This window comes from Seriola dumerili, unplaced genomic scaffold (genome assembly GCF_002260705.1).
Source record: "Seriola dumerili isolate Sdu_G_001 unplaced genomic scaffold, Sdu_1.0 BDQW01000110.1, whole genome shotgun sequence".
NCBI lineage: Eukaryota > Metazoa > Chordata > Actinopteri > Carangiformes > Carangidae > Seriola > Seriola dumerili.
Window position 1 is genome coordinate 3,437,058 of NW_019174365.1, and position 17,774 is coordinate 3,454,831.

The 17,774-nt window shown below is 40.6% G+C and overlaps 3 protein-coding genes across 11 annotated transcripts in view; 1 reads left to right on the forward strand and 2 right to left on the reverse strand.

Moving 5' to 3' along the window:
• Positions 1 to 3,752, reverse strand: part of dync1i1 (dynein cytoplasmic 1 intermediate chain 1) — a 66,259-nt gene extending 62,507 nt beyond the window's left edge. For 3 of the 9 annotated variants that reach the window (XM_022747549.1, XM_022747544.1, XM_022747543.1), the window contains exons 1-4: positions 3,501 to 3,752; positions 2,356 to 2,481; positions 1,944 to 2,058; positions 875 to 1,013 (exon numbers count right to left, since the gene is read on the reverse strand). In XM_022747549.1, coding sequence (XP_022603270.1) covers positions 875 to 1,013; positions 1,944 to 2,058; positions 2,356 to 2,463 — 362 coding nt within the window. In that variant the 5' untranslated portion in view covers positions 2,464 to 2,481; positions 3,501 to 3,752. Of the gene's footprint in view, positions 1 to 443; positions 450 to 874; positions 1,014 to 1,943; positions 2,059 to 2,343; positions 2,482 to 3,500 lie in introns of all 9 variants that reach the window. The other 6 variants (XM_022747552.1, XM_022747550.1, XM_022747551.1 and 3 more) reach the window with 4 other exon arrangements.
• A 586-nt stretch (positions 3,753 to 4,338) lies between these two features.
• pdk4 (pyruvate dehydrogenase kinase 4) lies at positions 4,339 to 12,895 on the forward strand. Its single transcript, XM_022747553.1, has 11 exons — positions 4,339 to 4,698; positions 5,216 to 5,357; positions 7,263 to 7,334; positions 7,705 to 7,889; positions 8,226 to 8,315; positions 8,629 to 8,706; positions 9,376 to 9,452; positions 9,543 to 9,641; positions 9,949 to 10,062; positions 10,471 to 10,584; positions 10,898 to 12,895. The coding sequence occupies exons 1-11, from the start codon at positions 4,581 to 4,583 to the stop codon at positions 11,039 to 11,041; spliced, it is 1,233 nt and encodes a 410-aa protein (XP_022603274.1). The 5' UTR covers positions 4,339 to 4,580; the 3' UTR covers positions 11,042 to 12,895.
• A 2,181-nt stretch (positions 12,896 to 15,076) lies between these two features.
• Positions 15,077 to 17,233, reverse strand: asb4 (ankyrin repeat and SOCS box containing 4). Its single transcript, XM_022747130.1, has 6 exons — positions 17,056 to 17,233; positions 16,354 to 16,653; positions 16,002 to 16,244; positions 15,655 to 15,902; positions 15,417 to 15,530; positions 15,077 to 15,265 (listed from the first exon to the last, which is right to left on the reverse strand). The coding sequence occupies exons 1-6, from the start codon at positions 17,231 to 17,233 to the stop codon at positions 15,077 to 15,079; spliced, it is 1,272 nt and encodes a 423-aa protein (XP_022602851.1).
• Between the last annotated feature and the right edge of the window lie 541 nt (positions 17,234 to 17,774).

Genomic DNA, 17,774 nt, shown 5'->3' on the forward strand with positions numbered 1-17,774 from the left:
GGGCAGACCTTAAAGATAATTGGTTTATGCACCGGTCTGGTGTGTTATGAGTGTGTTGTAAGAACTGTGAATGCACCCTACAGAACAGTGACACAAGGTGACAACCTTACATTTTGTCACTTGTGCTCAAATCAGCTGCTTACCTGCAAATGTATGGTTCATGCCCCTTAGGCTCTATATTCCAAACATATTCCATTAACTGCTTCACAAGGGCTGCTTTACCTATGTGAATCTCTCAGTATTTCCAAACTAACATCTCCTTTGCAAAAACATCTCCATCTGAAACTTACCTCAATATCTAACTTAATTTTGCTAGCTAGTTATGAGAAGCAACGAGCTGTACAGTGGTCATCAAAACACAGGATGTCATGACAAATGACAGATACCACATTCAGAACCTAACAAGGCACCACAACCTCACCAATAGTGACACTTATTCTTACCTAAACCTGTTGTGCAATTGACAAGAAAAGAGACAGAATGTGTGTCAAAAAGGACAATTATCTTATTTAGGCCACATTTTGCCTTCAAGTTAAAGACTGTGCTTCCTCATACTGATTATTATTAAACTCTCAAAGAACATGCCTGGTATGTGAGCGTGTGCAGTGCCTTCTAGTACAGTTTCCTAGTGTCTTGTCTCATTTACATGAGCATCTAACATTTAGTTTTGTCTAATATAAGAATGTGAGAAATTATTGAGACATTTTACCCAGCTTTGGAATTTAAAAATATTTTTTCTTAACCCAAACCTCAGAAAAGGGGCTAATACTTAAAAAATGACTTCTTTTTTCAAAGTTATCACAAAGAGATGAATGAAACCCATCCAACAAGAAAGACACTGAACTCTGGTATGAAGTGTGTGATTTTGGCCTACCTGCCTGCTGCCCCGCCATCAGCTGAGTCCTGGCTCCCTGTCTCACTGGGTGTGCTCACTGATTTGGAGGGGGACACAGGGGTCGGGACTAAATAATGAAAGTAACATGAATCTAACATTAAAGGCTGCAAAGAATGGACTGCTCAACGAAAAATTGGGATGAGAAGCAATAAAGTAAAATGAGTGATGGACAAATATAATAAATGTTTAAAAGAAAAGAGAGGAAGGGCAGGGTATCAAATGCATTGTTGATTTTGTATGTACTAGTAATCTGTATTCAGCTGTATTTAAAGATGCATTATAAATAACTTCATCTAATAACAGGCAAAGCAGTGACCCAGTTCTGAGGTGTTAAGGGTGTTGTTACAATTTCAGACCACTAGAGAACAGTGCTTCCAAAAGTTTGCTGGTGATTTGTGCACAAGTAAAAGGGAAGACATTTTTGAACAGCAAATTTCTGAGTAAAATGCTATTTATGTCCAAATACCTTATTGTAAGTAATAATAATACATTCAAGGTACACAGTGGAACAGAAAAAGATGATAAAAGGAAGTTGTTATAAAAAAATACACATCAAAGTAAAGTAATGTTCAGCACAGTCCAACCACAATGTGTGCAACAAATCATGGAATCAACTTAGGATAAAAAAGACAGTGTAATGTGATGAAACCTGATAAAATATTATATGTGACAAAACTACTACTTTTATAAATAAATGAATGAAATAAAATAAAAACACAGGTACTATATAATGCAGAGTTATGGCAACACAGATGATAACATGCTTTAGTTTTTGATCATTTCCTTATCAGTAAGGCAGGATTGGACAGATAATTTTCACCAAATTACATGTACCATAGGTTACTGCATGCATCTTAGGTCTGCTATATGATTATGAAGTATAGGCTGACCATTAAACCGTTTCTCATATGTTTTTGGCTGTAATTAATGCTGTAATTTTAGACCTATATGGGTAATTTTTACTTTAGTAAAAATTTACAAAACCTTTTCCATCACAATCACAAGAGAAGGACTGATTTATTGTTTATGGTATAAAAGTATTATGTACCTAGAGGAGGCTCCGGTGATATGCCAATACTCTGTAAGAGGGCCTCGGTCTCTCTGCGCTTACGGTCTAAGTCTGAATCCTCTGGGGTCACCTCTGCCTTCTGTTGGCTCTCTGTCTGCACAGGACACATAGAGGAATGTCAGCTTACACATCATGAATTAAAGAACAGGTTCGCAGCTCACCCATCATGAGTTACAGTTAAAACATGCACGTGTGCATGCACAGTTTGATTAAAAATTCCAACACCAACCTTCTGCACACACATAGATGTTTGTATGCACGCATAGACACACACCTCAGTCTTTTAAGTGTCACGGCCTGACAAGGAGCAAGTGAACACACAAACAATACAAACTAGAGAGTGATACAGTATGAGTGCCAGTAGTGTGAATTTACTCACTTTTTTCCTTACCTCTTTCTTCTTCCTCTCCTCCTCCTTTCTCTTTTTTTCCTCCCTGATTTGGGCGAGGCGCTGCTTCTTGCGCTCAAGCTCTGCTTTTAGGTCACTTTTGTCCGACATGGTGTTGTATGGGGGGGGGCTTCAAGTAAGAGGATCAAACAGGAATGAGCTAGTACGACACTGTCACAATGTGCTCTGGTCTCATTTTGACATGATACAGTATGGTGGAGTATCAGTTCATCCAATGAGCCTAAGTGATTCTTCAGAAAACTCACTGAGTTATACAGCCATATACAGTAGATCCATAACCTTGCAGGCTCATCAATCAATAAGGACTTGATATTGGCAAAACAGCTGTCAATACTAGGTCACAGTGAGCGGAAAAGGATTTCCACATTCGTTTGACACTTTTGGTTATTCCAGAGGAACTAGTTCTGTGTATGTTGGCCATATATAGGCCACCACTTCTTCTGATTGGTTCCATAGTCAAATCAACATGGTTATCAAATAACTCACCATGTTTATGACAATACTCTAATTTCATTACCATTTTATAGGAACAGTTCAAAAGCGCAACACTTGTATTGCCACTAGACAATTAAGAAGATAACTAAGCTTAAGTAGAATGAAAACAGACTTAATGTAGCCTTATGATTGGGATCTTGTATCAGGCTCATTATGCCTGAGTTGCTACAGAAAGGTGGGCTACCTATTTATAGCAGTGTGCACCCTGACTTGCTGGATATTAGACCAGTGTCACATCTGTCAGACACAGCAAATGAATCGAAAGGACTTGACCCTGAAGGTTTAAAAGCGTCTACCAAAGCTATTTGGAACAAATATGAGAAAATAACCAAAGGCCATTATGTCTTCCAACATTAAGAAAAGTGACACATACACAGTATCCTCATAACAGATCACAAGTTACATTGATATAGTCCCTTTAAATGGCTAAGGTTAGCAGGAAATAAATGCATTCGCAGCTAACGTTAGCTAATCAAAATTTTAACAGCATTTACTTCTGGCAATGCGTTTAGGGCCTTACCATAAATATTACAGCTAGTGAATTTGATAACGAGTAACGTCAGCTGGCAAAAAAGGGGGAATATTTTTATGCCAAATAACCGTATAATGTACTGTTATTGTTTCACTCATACCTTGTCCACTCGTATTGATAATGATGTGTCACCCGGTAAAGATGCTGTCTCACTGCTGCACCCCGAAGGAAATCAGCACATCCTCCACCTGAATCACACTGAGTCGAGGCCGTTCGGCTACCACCGAATAGGTCTTTTCAACCTTTTCGTGTGGCTATTGATGACACTGATTAAAACACAGCATTTCAGCGGTCGATGACCCGAATACAACATAAAACAGGTGCACTGCACGCCGATACATCCCTAGGCGGAGTGGGATGATGTAGAGAAGGAGGAGACAAAATCCCACCTCCTTTGACACACGCAGTGTCATCGACTCATGGGTTTTGCAACGCCGCCATCTTGTGGGCAGTTGTAGAAGTGCTAACAAATAAACTAACAAATAAACAAATGTTGATACTTTTCATGAGGAGACTGAAGCGTTAAGAGCCCGTCTGTTGTGTTTCCAGCCTTGCAAACATGCTGTAACTCATGGCCGAAAGTTTAGTGAGTTTAACTCTGCGGCGCATTAACATTTAACTAGAAAATGAAGCAGCTGCCAGTGAAGTCAGTTAAGTTCGTTACAACGGCTGGTTCCGGTGTGTCTGTAATGAAGACCCGTGCAGTTATTAGACATACGGACAAGTCTAATTTCGGTAAGCGTTCAAATATGTAAAATAAACAAGTATTTCGGATAGCTCGTCGGTAGGGGATGCTGTAATAAAATATTCTGCGATTTCACAACACTGTCTGGATCCAACATTTGAGAGAGGGATTCGACGTCATCTTGCCGCTCATTGGTTGATTTTGATGTCAATCTCTTCTCTCCGCCTCGTCCGAGACAACACACAACGTTCCGTGTAGTAAACTGCCTTCGAAGGAGGACACTCATCAAGATGCGGGGGAGCTGCCTGAGAAAAACAGTGATGGGGAAGTTATAGCCAGCCTCCTTAAAGATGTTAATTTAACGGAGGGATTCTTGTACGACGCCGAGCTTTAGCCTTGCTAGCCAAAAGTCGTCAAACTGGAGCGTGCTGGAGAAAGAAAGCACAGTTTGTCCCTAACACACTGACAGTTTGGGGTCTATGAAGGGCAGGAAAAATGAAGTTCGCTCAGTTTTTGCTGAAAAACGGCTCCGTAGCTGGGATACCGAAACAAGTGGAGAGGTTTTCCAAGTTTTCCCCTTCTCCCTTGTCTATGAAGCAATTCATTGACTTTGGTAAGCGTTACGAGTAGCATTGATTTTTGTCGGACAGTGCATGTTACGAAGTGTTTTTCCCACACTCACATTGCTGTTGCACAATTCACATTCCCATTCTCTTTGTGTGTGGTGACAGCTGACTTCGCACTATTCTGGTCATTGATAGACTACTGCTGCTAACACCAGAAAAATACACATGCAGACATATGCTGATCTGATTCTCAGATGTTTGATTGTGTCTCTTACTATACATAAAATCTAAAATGACCACTTTTGGTTTGGGTGACTGAATCCTGCAATGACAAACAAGATCAGCAAAAAAACAGAAAAAATGCTGATATTTTCTTAATGGTTTTCCATATCATTTGCGTAATAGATTCATGTAAAGAAAGACAAATGATTCCTGACAGATTTCCTTCAAATGTCAATGCTTGGGACAGGTTGCTGTTTCTGAGGATTTACAGGATGGGGTCGAAGTTGGATGCTTACTCAGTCATTTCTTTTTTTCCTGACTCTGTCCCTCATGTGACCGCAGGCTCGGCCAATGCATGTGAGAAGACATCATTTGTGTTCCTGCGTCAGGAGCTTCCTGTCAGACTGGCCAACATCATGAAGGAAATTGATTTCCTCCCTGACAAACTCCTCAGCACTCCATCCCTTAAGCTCCTCACCAGCTGGTAGGATCTTCAGACTGAACAAACGTCTCTTTCTATATAATCTGTTGTACCACAATCATTGTTACTAATCTCTGGGATTAATGAAATTTTAGTTTTCCAACATCTCTTCCTTCACCTTTCTGCAGCAGTGTTAGTTTGTGCTAGTGTTAGTTTTGGAGAACTTAGCGCTTGTCACATGCTTATTTGATTGGATGAAAGCATTGCTGTTGAGGTTGTCTGAGGTTGTATGAGGTCACTCTGTTCTGTTTAAAGATGCATGAAATCCCTTCCTCCCTCACCCACCTGTCCTGTGTGGACTCATAAGATAGCTAGATGCCACAGATCTGTGAACGTGTTTTATGATCTTTCTTTGAATTAGATAAGGCTTATGCTAGGACTTAACAATATGCAAAAAAACCATATTGAAATGAACATGACGTAGACATTGACATTAATGTGACAATATTGTGATTATAATGATTTACAATTTTAGTGTAAATGGTCATTTTTTCATTTCATTTTCACTGAAAAAAATATAAAAATTATGTAAGGGAACGTTCCTTTATGTCTGGAGGATCTGATTTGTAGACTTGGGCATCTCTGTACCACCACAATGCTTCATTTATAATGGTATGTTGTTACATTTATCGAGAAATTGCAGCTCGTGCTATTTGGTTATTGTGATTTCAATAATATTTTGATAAATTGTTCAGCCCTAGCCGATGTACCAACAAGCCTCCCTGTCCCTGTTTAATGTCTGTATTATGTTTATGTAATAGGTCTTTATAACACACACAGGTAGAGCTGAACCAGCATATGTGACCCTGCATGTACACACCCAATTCAAGGTTCACTAAGTGCAATATCTAAAGAGTGAAACGCTATAAACATTGATGGTGCACCTAAGTACAGGAGTGTGTTTGTAGAATGGGATAGAGTTTACACCAGTGAATGTTGGATATTGGATTCAACTTTACTCCCCTTTTTTTTTTTACCTCCAGCTTCTACTGTAAACAGCAAAGAATAGGTGCAGGCTTTTCTCTAAAGCCAAAACAGAGGTCCTGTTTCTGTGTACTTTCACTACTTGGAGTTTGTTTTTCCACCTCAGCTGCCACTTCCCAGTACAACCATGTTAAAACACAGTATTACATTGCAGACTGCATGCCCTAGCATGTTGATTATGTTTGGTGTACAAGTCACGTGAAGATATGACAACAGAGGTCATTACCCCACTCCCACTGTTTTCATAAGCGCCACAGTAGTGTCTATATTTGGCCACGTAGCCTCCCTCCTGCACCGTGACTTTCTCTTCCCCCTGCTGCAGAGCTCTTTGCATTTCCTGCAAAAGAGTTGATCAATCATTTTGTTAATGTTGTTTACGAGGGGAGAGAGGTGACATCTCGGTGTTTCATGGCAACCTTGCAAAAACCAATGTTGCAAAGTAGTCTGTTATAAGATGTACATCTGTTTGCATGGCGGCACTTAATACAAAATCAAGAGCTGAAGGTCGGTTGAGGGACAAACCTGGCACGTAGAAAGCATAGCCACCCTGCCGTTCACCTTTCACCCAGTTTTTCCACAGCGAGACAGTGCAAGAGAGAGTGTGACTCAGTGAGCTCAGCACTCAAGTCTTCTTCGTCCACTGGCCTAGATAAAAAGTCTGTGATGGAACAAGCTACAGTAAACTAAAGGAGGGACAGTGTTGTTAATCATGTGAACATGCTCTATGTTTAATTATTCAGTTGCTCTAGTTGTCTAAATAAATAAAGTTCGATGCTGACCACTCAGAGTAGTTTTGGAGTTTCATGTAAATGAAATCACCATAGATGTTTTTTTAATCATATTGGAGCTCATTTTGTAAAAAACAAAAAAAACAAAAAAAAAAAACAGAGATGAGAATTTTCTGTATTTCTTTATGTCCTCCAGGTATTCACAAAGTTTGTTGGAGCTTGTAGATTTTTTAGAGAAAAATCCAGATGATAAGGATGTCCTGTCAAAGTAAGTCATTTACTCTTTCCAGCATGCAATGCTTATATACACTGTAAGAACGTATTTATTGTTGTTTTGTTGCTGTTAGCAATCCACTTTGTTGATTATTCAGAAACTGTCAATACTAATCCAACAATCCTGTAATTACTTGTTAACTTCCCATTTTCAACCTGACACTGCAAACTTTGTTATTGTTACCTATATCCGCAGATGGGTTGATATGTTTATTGGAGAATGATCTTATGGCCCTGTTATATATGTATGTACAACATGTTATGCTATGCTATGTTTAGCAGGCATGTTTATGCTGACGTGCACATATTCTGTTGTACCTACCCTCACATACCAACACATTCATCATCACCGCCTTTGCTCTCAGCTTCACACAGACTTTGGTAAACGTCCGGAACCGGCACAACAATGTGGTGCCCACCATGGCTCAGGGTGTGGTGGAGTACAAGGAGGCCTTCGGCGTGGACCCCGTCACCAACCAGAACGTTCAGTACTTCTTGGACCGCTTCTACATGAGCCGCATCTCCACACGCATGCTCATGAACCAGCACAGTCAGTATAGCACTATGTGATTGACTGTGAGTTAATCAACACAGTTGCTATCACTCACAGCTCACGTCATTGATTTACACTCAGTATGCTGAAAATTCTTGACAGCAAGAAGAAGGGGCTCTGTCACGGCATGTTTTTAAAAATCTGATTAAGCACCAAGAAGTGATCTCAGTCATGTTAAAGATTGGACTGCTGTACAAAAGTACCACACAGTCAACACCTACTCTGCAGCACCTCTGTTGTTCTGATTGAGTAATACATCTGAAAAGTGACTGTCATGCCGATGCAGCTTTGTTTTTTTGAATCACACACAGTGTTTGTTGTTCTGCCCTCTAGCATTAATCTTCAACGGCAGCGTGAACCCAGCCCATCCCAAACATATTGGCAGCATTGACCCCAGCTGTGACGTTGTGGAGGTAGTAAAAGGTAATGAATGATCTTCTTTACCTTTAACACACATACACACACACATACATACACACACCCACACTGGATGTATTATCTGCTTTCCAGCACCCTCTGTCTGTACGGATTCATGACTCTTTGAACTTTTACAGTCAGCTAATATTTATAGAGTAAATATACACTGGGAGATGATGTTATCATTATGGATGTAGCTATTGTAGACCCACCTGTGAATGTTGTGTAAACTGGTTCACTCAAATTCCCATTCAGCATAAGTTGTCATTCATTTCTCACACTGAAATGTAACCACAGATTGTTTTGTTTCACTTTGTAGATGCCTATGAGACTTCAAAGATGCTGTGTGAGCAGTATTACTTGACCTCCCCTGATATGGAGATCACAGAGGTCAATTGTAAGTCTTATAAAACATCCATTATGTTTCTATTTGCAGATATTTCTTATCTGTGTGTGCACATTTTAGGATGTTTCTTGTTTCTACTCTAAAGATGAATTTCAACGGAACCTTTGTTGGTTTAACAGAGAACCTCCATGTCTGTTTCCTGTCATTTGGGCCTGCCATGAGCCAGTATCAGCATTAGACATTCCTCAGTGTGACCCATACAGTTAATACCTACAGAGAAAGTCACAACCAAGACAGAAATAGGCTTGGGATTTTCTTAGGCTTTTACTGCAGCTGCAATTGCACACTACATGAGAAACTAATCTATGTACTTAAATGTTATACCTACATAAGTAGAAAACTCATTTTTTAAATGTGGCAGTTAATGTTAAAATATGTTCTTTACTAGATACATTACTTATTTCTGTTGCAATATGCTGTATATCAGTCAGGAGACATACCAGTGCTTTAGATATAAAGTGTTCATACCTGGCCAGCATGTTCTTGGCAGATAAGGTCTAGATAATCAAATGATGAATGATTTTGTCATGTCTTGTTTTTTTCTCAATGTAGCCAACATTGTAAAACACCTGGTTGTATAAAAGGTTTGTTTTAACATATTAATATATAAACGTAATCTTTTTTTTTTTCTTATGATCAATAATATGAAATGATTCACAGCCAAAAACCCTGGCCAGTCCCTCCACATTGTCTATGTGCCATCCCATCTTTACCACATGCTGTTCGAGCTCTTCAAGGTACAGTAACCAACAAACCTGAAAAGCAGACCTATGCTACTTTTCACAATGTGTCTGCTCACTTATTTTGTAATCCATGTTCTCTGTCAGAACGCCATGAGAGCTACAGTAGAGACCCATGAGACGAGTCCAACATTGCCCCTGATCAAAGTGCGAGTTTCTCTGGGCACTGAGGACCTGACCATCAAGGTAGATGAGGACACTGATAGTTAAGACACACCATTAAGGACAATATTGTGCACACTATTGTTCTAAGTCTGTATTAACAAAGTCGTACATATAGTGCCATTCAGTACACAAATACATCTTGTGCCATCAGTTATACTGTATGCAGGTCCATGTGGACCTTATTACCTTAGTATATACTGTCAATAAAACCAACTGTGATGACTTGATACGCAAAGCATCAAATTGCTTAGGTTCTGGGGGGACAAGTTCACCAGATGTGAGACTGCAGGCAGAGCAGTAAGAGAATTCTTGTCCTCCTTATTTTCAGATGTCTGACAGAGGAGGAGGAGTCCCTCTGAGGAAGATTGAACGTCTCTTCAGCTACATGTACTCCACAGCTCCCAGTCCTGTCCATGTCGACAACTCTCGCAATGCACCTCTGGTGAGACAAAACCTGTTGCACTTGGTCACTCTTGCACATTTTTCAGTCATCATTGTCGATGATTGTCTCAGTCAGAACACAATATGCTACAAGACTGCAAGCTTTTAAACATGAGATGCAGCTCAGTAAAAATCTCGCTGTGCTGTTTTGCGCTGGGATGTATTTCTCCTTGCTCTAAACAGAGGCCCACACGACTGAGCATGATTGCAGATTATCTTATTTCAAAGAGGAAATCAGTCAGCAACATTTCACTGGATTAAACTGTAACCACAAGATAAATTTAAGATCTTATTACAAAGCAAGCCCTCTACAGTATCCACTTTATGTTCTTTATGTTGTGATGTTTTAACAACTGGCTCAGACAACCTAATCTGTAAAGATATTGTAAACCTGTTATTTTTCTGTCAGGCTGGTTTTGGTTATGGCCTGCCCATCTCCCGCCTGTATGCCAAGTATTTCCAGGGAGATCTGCAGCTGTACTCTATGGAGGGCTACGGTACCTCAGCTGTCATATACTTGAAGGTGAGAACAGAACAATCTCCACACACAATGTCAAACATAACTGAAAGCCAAGTTGATGCAAAGTTCACATAGACATGTACAGTCAACGACACATACTTGATTGACTGAGTGGTGGCAGATGTAGAGTAATTATGTAATACAGATGCACAACTGATGTGAGTCTTGATGCAAGTTACAACTCACCACGTGTTCCATGTTAGAAAAGTTTTAATCAGGCACAGATGGAACTTTGTAGCCCAACGAGAAACAGCCTGGACGTGACTCTCATTCACGGGTCCAGACTAATAAGTTCCATTCTGTCCTGTATCACCAGGCCTTGTCCTCAGAGTCAGTGGAGAGACTTCCTGTTTTCAACAAGTCAGCCCTACGGCATTACCAGACCACAACAGAGGCTGACGACTGGTGCATGCCCAGCAAGGATCCAAAGAAATTGGGCAAGTATGAGAGGACTCAATGATGATAGACTAAGGGACGAAGTTGAGGACACTATAGAGTAGTCTGAGTAAATGAATAGTACAATTAAGAGGAAGAGGGTCCATGCTGGAAGAAGTGGATAAATTTGTACTGTAAGTGAAAGAAGGAACCATTTCCTCTCAGCATGTTGCTGGACCTGGACTTGTGTACGTGGAATCTGGATTCTTTTCTCACCCAAGAGAGAAACCTAGGAGGAGAAAATTGCTCATTGTTGGTGTCAAGAATCAGATAAATGCAGTGAAATAACTGGGCTGTACTATTACTGCCAGCCTCCAGGCAATTTAACCCAACAAAAGCTCACCACATTTAATTCCATTATACGATGATTACAGGCTGCTAATGGTAATGGAACAAGTCAAGTATTAATCTCGTGTTGCCTCGCTCATTACACCCATTTTTCAGTTATTTAGCTTTAATAACGTGGAGACACTGTGAAACAAGTGTGCTAGCTGTTTGTGTTTATGTATTTTTTTTTCTTTCAAAATGTATCATTTCGTCATTTCAGCAGCTAACGTTCTTTGGTTAATTGAATTACTGGGTAAAATTGTGTTTTTGCATGAGGTTAAATGTGTATCAGTGCCTTGACAAAGCCCAGTCACTCAAGTTAATCAGAATGGGAACATGTTCAATGCCTAAAGACAAAGGGAGCAAAGTCTGTTCCTCCTGTTTGCATTTCAGTCCTTTATAACTTGCAGAACAGCTTCACACAAACGACTTCTGCATTTCATGTTCAGCTCTGATACAAGTGGAACATTTCAGAAACATAATAAGTTGTATCAGTTACGTGTGCTGTGAATTAATGAGGCCTGAAAAGATTTTTGCTTTGATCACTTCAATGTAAAATCTGTTAGCTCGTTCAATTGTAATTTAAACAAATTGTGATCCTTTTGTTAGAGGACTCTGATTGTAAGTAAACTACCTACCTTGTGCCTTATCCGTGAACCCATGTAAGCTAAGATCATTTTCAAAGTTGAATTATTGTGAATTCTGAAAATGAGAAGTGGAATTGTTAAAACAAAGTATCACTGCATATTTAAAGTTGATTTGTGCAGCTCAAATCTGAATATTTGCATTTTAATTGCAACAACTGCCAAGTTAACCTTGACCTCCACAATAATTTTCCTGTGCTGAAACGGATGTGTTAAGTCAATCACAGCAGGAACTGAAACACATTTTTCCAACATTTTCAGTGTTCCCAGGAGAAAGTGTCTAGAGTTACACAGGTGCTCTCATGCATATTGAAGGTAATTTGGTAACATCACCCTAAGTGTTTTATAATGGCGTGTGTGTTGTATATTTAAGTGACTTGCTGCACTTCAGAGGGTTTGTGTTTGGCTTGTGTGAAATGCTAAATGTTGCACTGCAGATAACTTCAGCTTTCTCTCATATGACTTGCTGTAAGCCTAGTTCTCATGCTCAGATTAGTAAAGCATGTCATCTGTATTTCATAGGTTGATACACACACCGAGTTCAGTTTAGCAGACACAGGAATAACTCAGATGATGCCATATGCAAGCTTTATTGACATATCTGTAAAACCAATTTCAAATATTCCATTTCCCCGCGACACACCAGTTATACTTTCATACACCTCTCTATTCAGCCTAGTTTTAAGCTTTTAGTAATGGCTTATTGTTTTAGAATTTGAATATTGTTATGTAATTCTCTCATTTTAGTTAATAATATTTCATGATTTGTGAACTAGTAGACATGTTTTGGTCACTTTTTATATGGTGCAACATCACTCTCAAAGGCCAAGTGTTCATGTACTGAAGTTGTGGTTCACCACTAAAAGGACCGGTGAATGTAGAAAATAAAAATCTCGACATGTCATTTCTTCCGCCTTTTGAAGTTTGTTTGTTCATTGTTGTTGTCACCGTTGACTGGTGAACTCTGTTCTCTGCTATTTGTTGCGTTGCAGCATTTATAGTTACTCGTTCATGTGTTGGCTGGAATTTTTTTCACAAGTTGATTTATGCAACATGAAAGATTTCAGGTAACAGAAGTATGTAGTATATATCTAGTGTGTTACATAAACAGCTCCGCATGCAGTGTCCTCCTGACTCCCTGTTTTCCCTTCACAGCTTGTTTTTAGGAAACTTTGCTCTGTTTCTCTGTCAACGTTGCAGACACAGTCCGTTGGCTTTTCATGGCCAGCTGCCATTAGGCGCTGAGAACAGGCTGTCCTGCTCTGTTTTGCCCCTTCATTAGTCTGCCCACACGTTGCACTCTATTCTGGTTTTGTTACTTTCTCTGTTTGTGTCTCGCCAGTGTGTTTTCCACTTCACTGAGGTATTATTGTTATGGCAGCAGTACAAAAACAGCACTATTTAAGGTAATTCTCAAAGGCAACAAAATGAAAAGTAAAAATGAAATCGCTGCAATGTCAGAGTCACCACAGAGGTTAATGCCAATGTCAAAGTCGATTAAATAGTGAACTGTTTTTCCCCCTCCCCATTATTATAATATGTCTCCGTCCCTGGCTCTTGCTGGTTTATTTTAAGATATCAGGGTGTGAGGTCTGACCCTTTAGTCATCCAGACAATGTTCCCTCTACAGCATATGTCTGCTACACATACAGACCAACACAGCTACAATAGAGACTTCATTTTCATTTGGTTCTAGGCTTTCATTAAAATGTGGGGGGGGCAGTTTTAAGACGGAATAAACAACACAACTAAGCTGCTCTCTTTATTTACACTTGTGCTAATGTAAAGTGAAAGTAAATATTGGAACTACAGCTTACGCTCGTCTGTGTTGTGTTGCAGGGTTTTGCTGCCTTGAGCTTGCGGGTGGTACTGCACCCTGTTGCACCTGTTGGGCTTTACAGAGGGTTCATTGTAAGGCCACCAGTCTAAAACCTGTGGACCCTTGGCAGCTGTAAGCCAGCAGTCCAACAGTACAGTTACAAACAACTGTACTGTTGTTTTATTGTTGTATTGTAAGACATTGATCCAAGAGGCATTTAATTCCTTCGTATAATAAGATACTGACACCGATATAAAGACACTGTACTTGGAACAATGCAACATACTCCCCCCAATATACTGGGATTGTTCAAAGAACGTGGAAGCTTGAAAATATTTTAAATAAAACACACAATGACATTCCCTTTATTTTTGCCATCAGTACACTGTATGATTGGGGATGAAGAAAACAGCTGAACAAAATATTCACATTTCACATTTTGTGGGGGGAATTGAAGGACAAAAGATTCAAATATTTTCCGAAGAATGCTCTTGTATATGTTTTTTTATAGTTTGTTACATATTTCTGGCAAAGGTGTTCAGAAAATGATATTGGTCCATGTTTGTGCCTACATGTGCAGTCCACTGGAAAAACAAGCACTTGTTGTGGAGTGCTCTGTCAAGTGTTTGTTCTGTCTGGAGTATCATGAGAGCACGAGAGTGACCATTAAGGCTGGTTGCCAGGTAGATTTGGATCCTCTGAAATATGAGGCAGCACTGTAGTAGACAGACAAGTTGGTCAACACTGCTCAGATGGAAAATTAGTGCAAAAGAAGACAAAGATGTTTACTGAAAGTCACTGCCACTTTAAAAGAGAAAGTGATATTATGATAGATATAAATGATAAAAACACATGTTGTGAATGGGATGGTGATGTTACCAAGCAGGCAAATATCCTCACTGTACAATCACCATAAATTATTATCAGAATAAGCACAGCAATTATCAGCAATGAATTGCCATTTTCTCACCTGTCGCTCAAATTCCTATATATTTAAGGTTGAACGATCAGTTGATTTGTGGTTTGTGGTAAGTTGTCCTCTGTTATATCCAACCTTAAACCACCTTAAAAAAACAGATTAATTGTAAGTTGTCTGATGCCTGACTTGCGGAGACAGCTTGCATGTTGTGTCTTCTGCACTAAACAGGGATTTCTCCTGTTCCAGCCAAAAGCCCCAGGGAATGAATGTTTCTGTTTAAATCATCAGGTGACAAGCTCCATATTAGAGCATCCCATATGATGATTGAAGTCTACAAAAAAAGTCTCTCCATCAGTACAGTATCCCCTCAGGCTCCAGTAATAAATATTTCTTCATGGGAGATGGCAGAGGCAGCTGTGCTACACCGCTGTGGCAGAAGCCACCCAGACTGGCTCTGATGGCACATCTGGTCAGGTGAAGGAGGCTGCGAGGAGTGTTGGTGCAAACAGCAAACACTGAATCGTAGAAGTCTTTATGTCGCTGAGGAGGCAAAAAGAAATTTGGGAAATTTTATACTATTTTCAATTATAAGACACAGTAGAATGCATAATTCTGGTGATTATATTTTCAACTCCCCTGCACTAATACAAGTATGTAGATAGTATCCGCGTACAATACATCCCTGCACTACCTTGTAGCAGTCATCAGGAATGGCATCCCTCCACTTCTTTGTGGGCTTTATACGTTCATAAGAGTTGACCATGATTTCTATTACTCTGGGATAGTCGTGGCAAGACTGCAGCACCTGCACAAAATAACACACAAGACATTATTCAGCACCAGAATCTTTCATGGACCTTCTGCTATCAACATTTCATTTGTCATAGATACTGCAGTTCAATAACAGCATTGGAAGCATTGGTTCCCACCTTGTGGAACTGTGGTGGGTAGACCCGCGCTGCGTTATGGTTGAGCAGCAGCTGATAGCAGAGCTCAGGTATGGCCATAGGCCTCACATCAGTCACTTTGAGGAGATACTGAATGGGGGCACAGCCATTGATGTCCATGGCTCTCGTATCTGCTCCGGCCTCCAGCAGCATCTGCATTAGGACGTGATCACAGTTCCAGGCTGCTTTGTGAAGAGCTGTTTTATGGTCCTCTTCTTGGAGGTTGGGATCTGGAAGATGTTTTTGGGAAACACAGTGCAAAGCTTTCATGATGCACAACAATGACAATGTGAGTAGAAAAAGTTGTGCACTGATCCAGAGGGTGTCACCTGAGTGGTGATCCAGCAGGAGACGACAGACAACATGGTGATCTTCGTTGTAGATTTGCTCTTTAGTGTCAAAAGCCCAGAAGGCAGCAGTCATCAGAGGTGTCTCCTGAAGAGAGTTCACTGCATCCACAGATGCTCCATGAGCCAAATATAGAGCCACCAGCTCTGGAACGCCGAATCTGGCTGCTGTGTGTAACGGTGAGTCCTCCTCATTGTTCTGGCTGGGCATGTTGACTTTTGCACCTCCATGGGAAAAAGTAATGATTGTTTAGTTGTTTTAGTGGTTCTTACATATTCTATATTTGCACTTTCATCCATACATCCATCCACCTCTTCATCCTTCCCTCCTGACCTTTTAAGATGAGCTGCTTGGCACAGTTCACTGACTCCTTGGTGATACAGTAGTGCAGTGGTGTGTGCCCGCTCAGCGACAGGCTGTTGATCTTTGCCCCATGAGCCAAAAGCATGGCCACACAGTCGCCATTGGAGACCTCGCAGGCCACATGTAGTGGGGTCTTCCCATTGGGCATCCGGTTGATGGCCGCACCTTCCTGAAGGAGCACCAATGCTGTTTCTATAGCGTTGTACATCACACACACATGAACACCCATCGCCCAGGATTTCTCCAGTTTGTAGCCTGGTAGCCAATAACCTGAAAGACAACCAAAAGAGTTTAATAGTAATAGTAAAGGTCAAAAATGCTGATATTATTTCTGATGTACAATGGATTTATATCTCATTCTTTCTTTTGAATTTAAAGACTTGCTTGTTGTCATATATGATCCATGTGGGTTTAGCACCACCTAGTGGCTACACTGCAGAACTCGTCCCCTAACTGTAACATTCAGAAAATGTCGACAATCTACTGCATTTTCTTAACTAATGCTTTTTGAAAATGTGTAATCTCTCATGAACATGTCTTTTACTGTGGAGACTAATCTAACTGGGGTTGTCATGTCTATCCTTCTGAGCCTTAACTCTGAGTACAGTGTGACAAACATACACTAGCAACAACTTTATCACTAATGTGGGCCAGTTATGTCACCCTACTTACCTTGTTTGTATGAGGCCAGGACCATGCTCGGGTCCTCCACCTCGAGCACCGTGTCAATGTCTAGTTTGCTGGTGTGCAGAATCCGCAGGACCTCCTGGGCATCGTTGGCCTGCAGGGCCTCCAGGAACTTTTGCTTTAGCTGCTTAACAGCCAGTTGTCTGGGGCTCAACTCCTCCATGAACTCCCTAACAGAAGGGCCTCGCACTGCCAAACCAGCCGGCTCAGACACTAATGCTCTCCACAAAGCATGGAGGAGATTGGAAATGAATGCACAAATTGTGATAATGAAGTAATTTAGCATACCAACACTGGAAGGCCTCCGTAAGCCCAGCCATGGGAAGTGTATGAGGAAGGAAGACGGAAATGAAGTAGAAGAAGAGGGGCAACAAGTGACAAGGTGGGAGACGTCAGAGGGAGAAAATAGTCCTGGAGTGAAATTAAGCCGAATATAAATAGAAAGGAGAGAGGGAGGGACTGGAGAGGTACAACTGGCTGCAGCTGACTCAAATTCAGCCAGTCTGCTGCAATGTTCACTGGGAGAGAGGCATCATGCAGTGGATGGTCACATGGTGAAAATAGCAGGCCATGTGAAAATGGCAGGGGCATGGCAAATGTTTAGTACTCCTCTATTATTCTATTCTCATATCTTAATGTGACTGGAACTGGTCCATTCTTTTAAAGTGCACCCTACTTACCAGTCATAATATGAATTTTGTTGG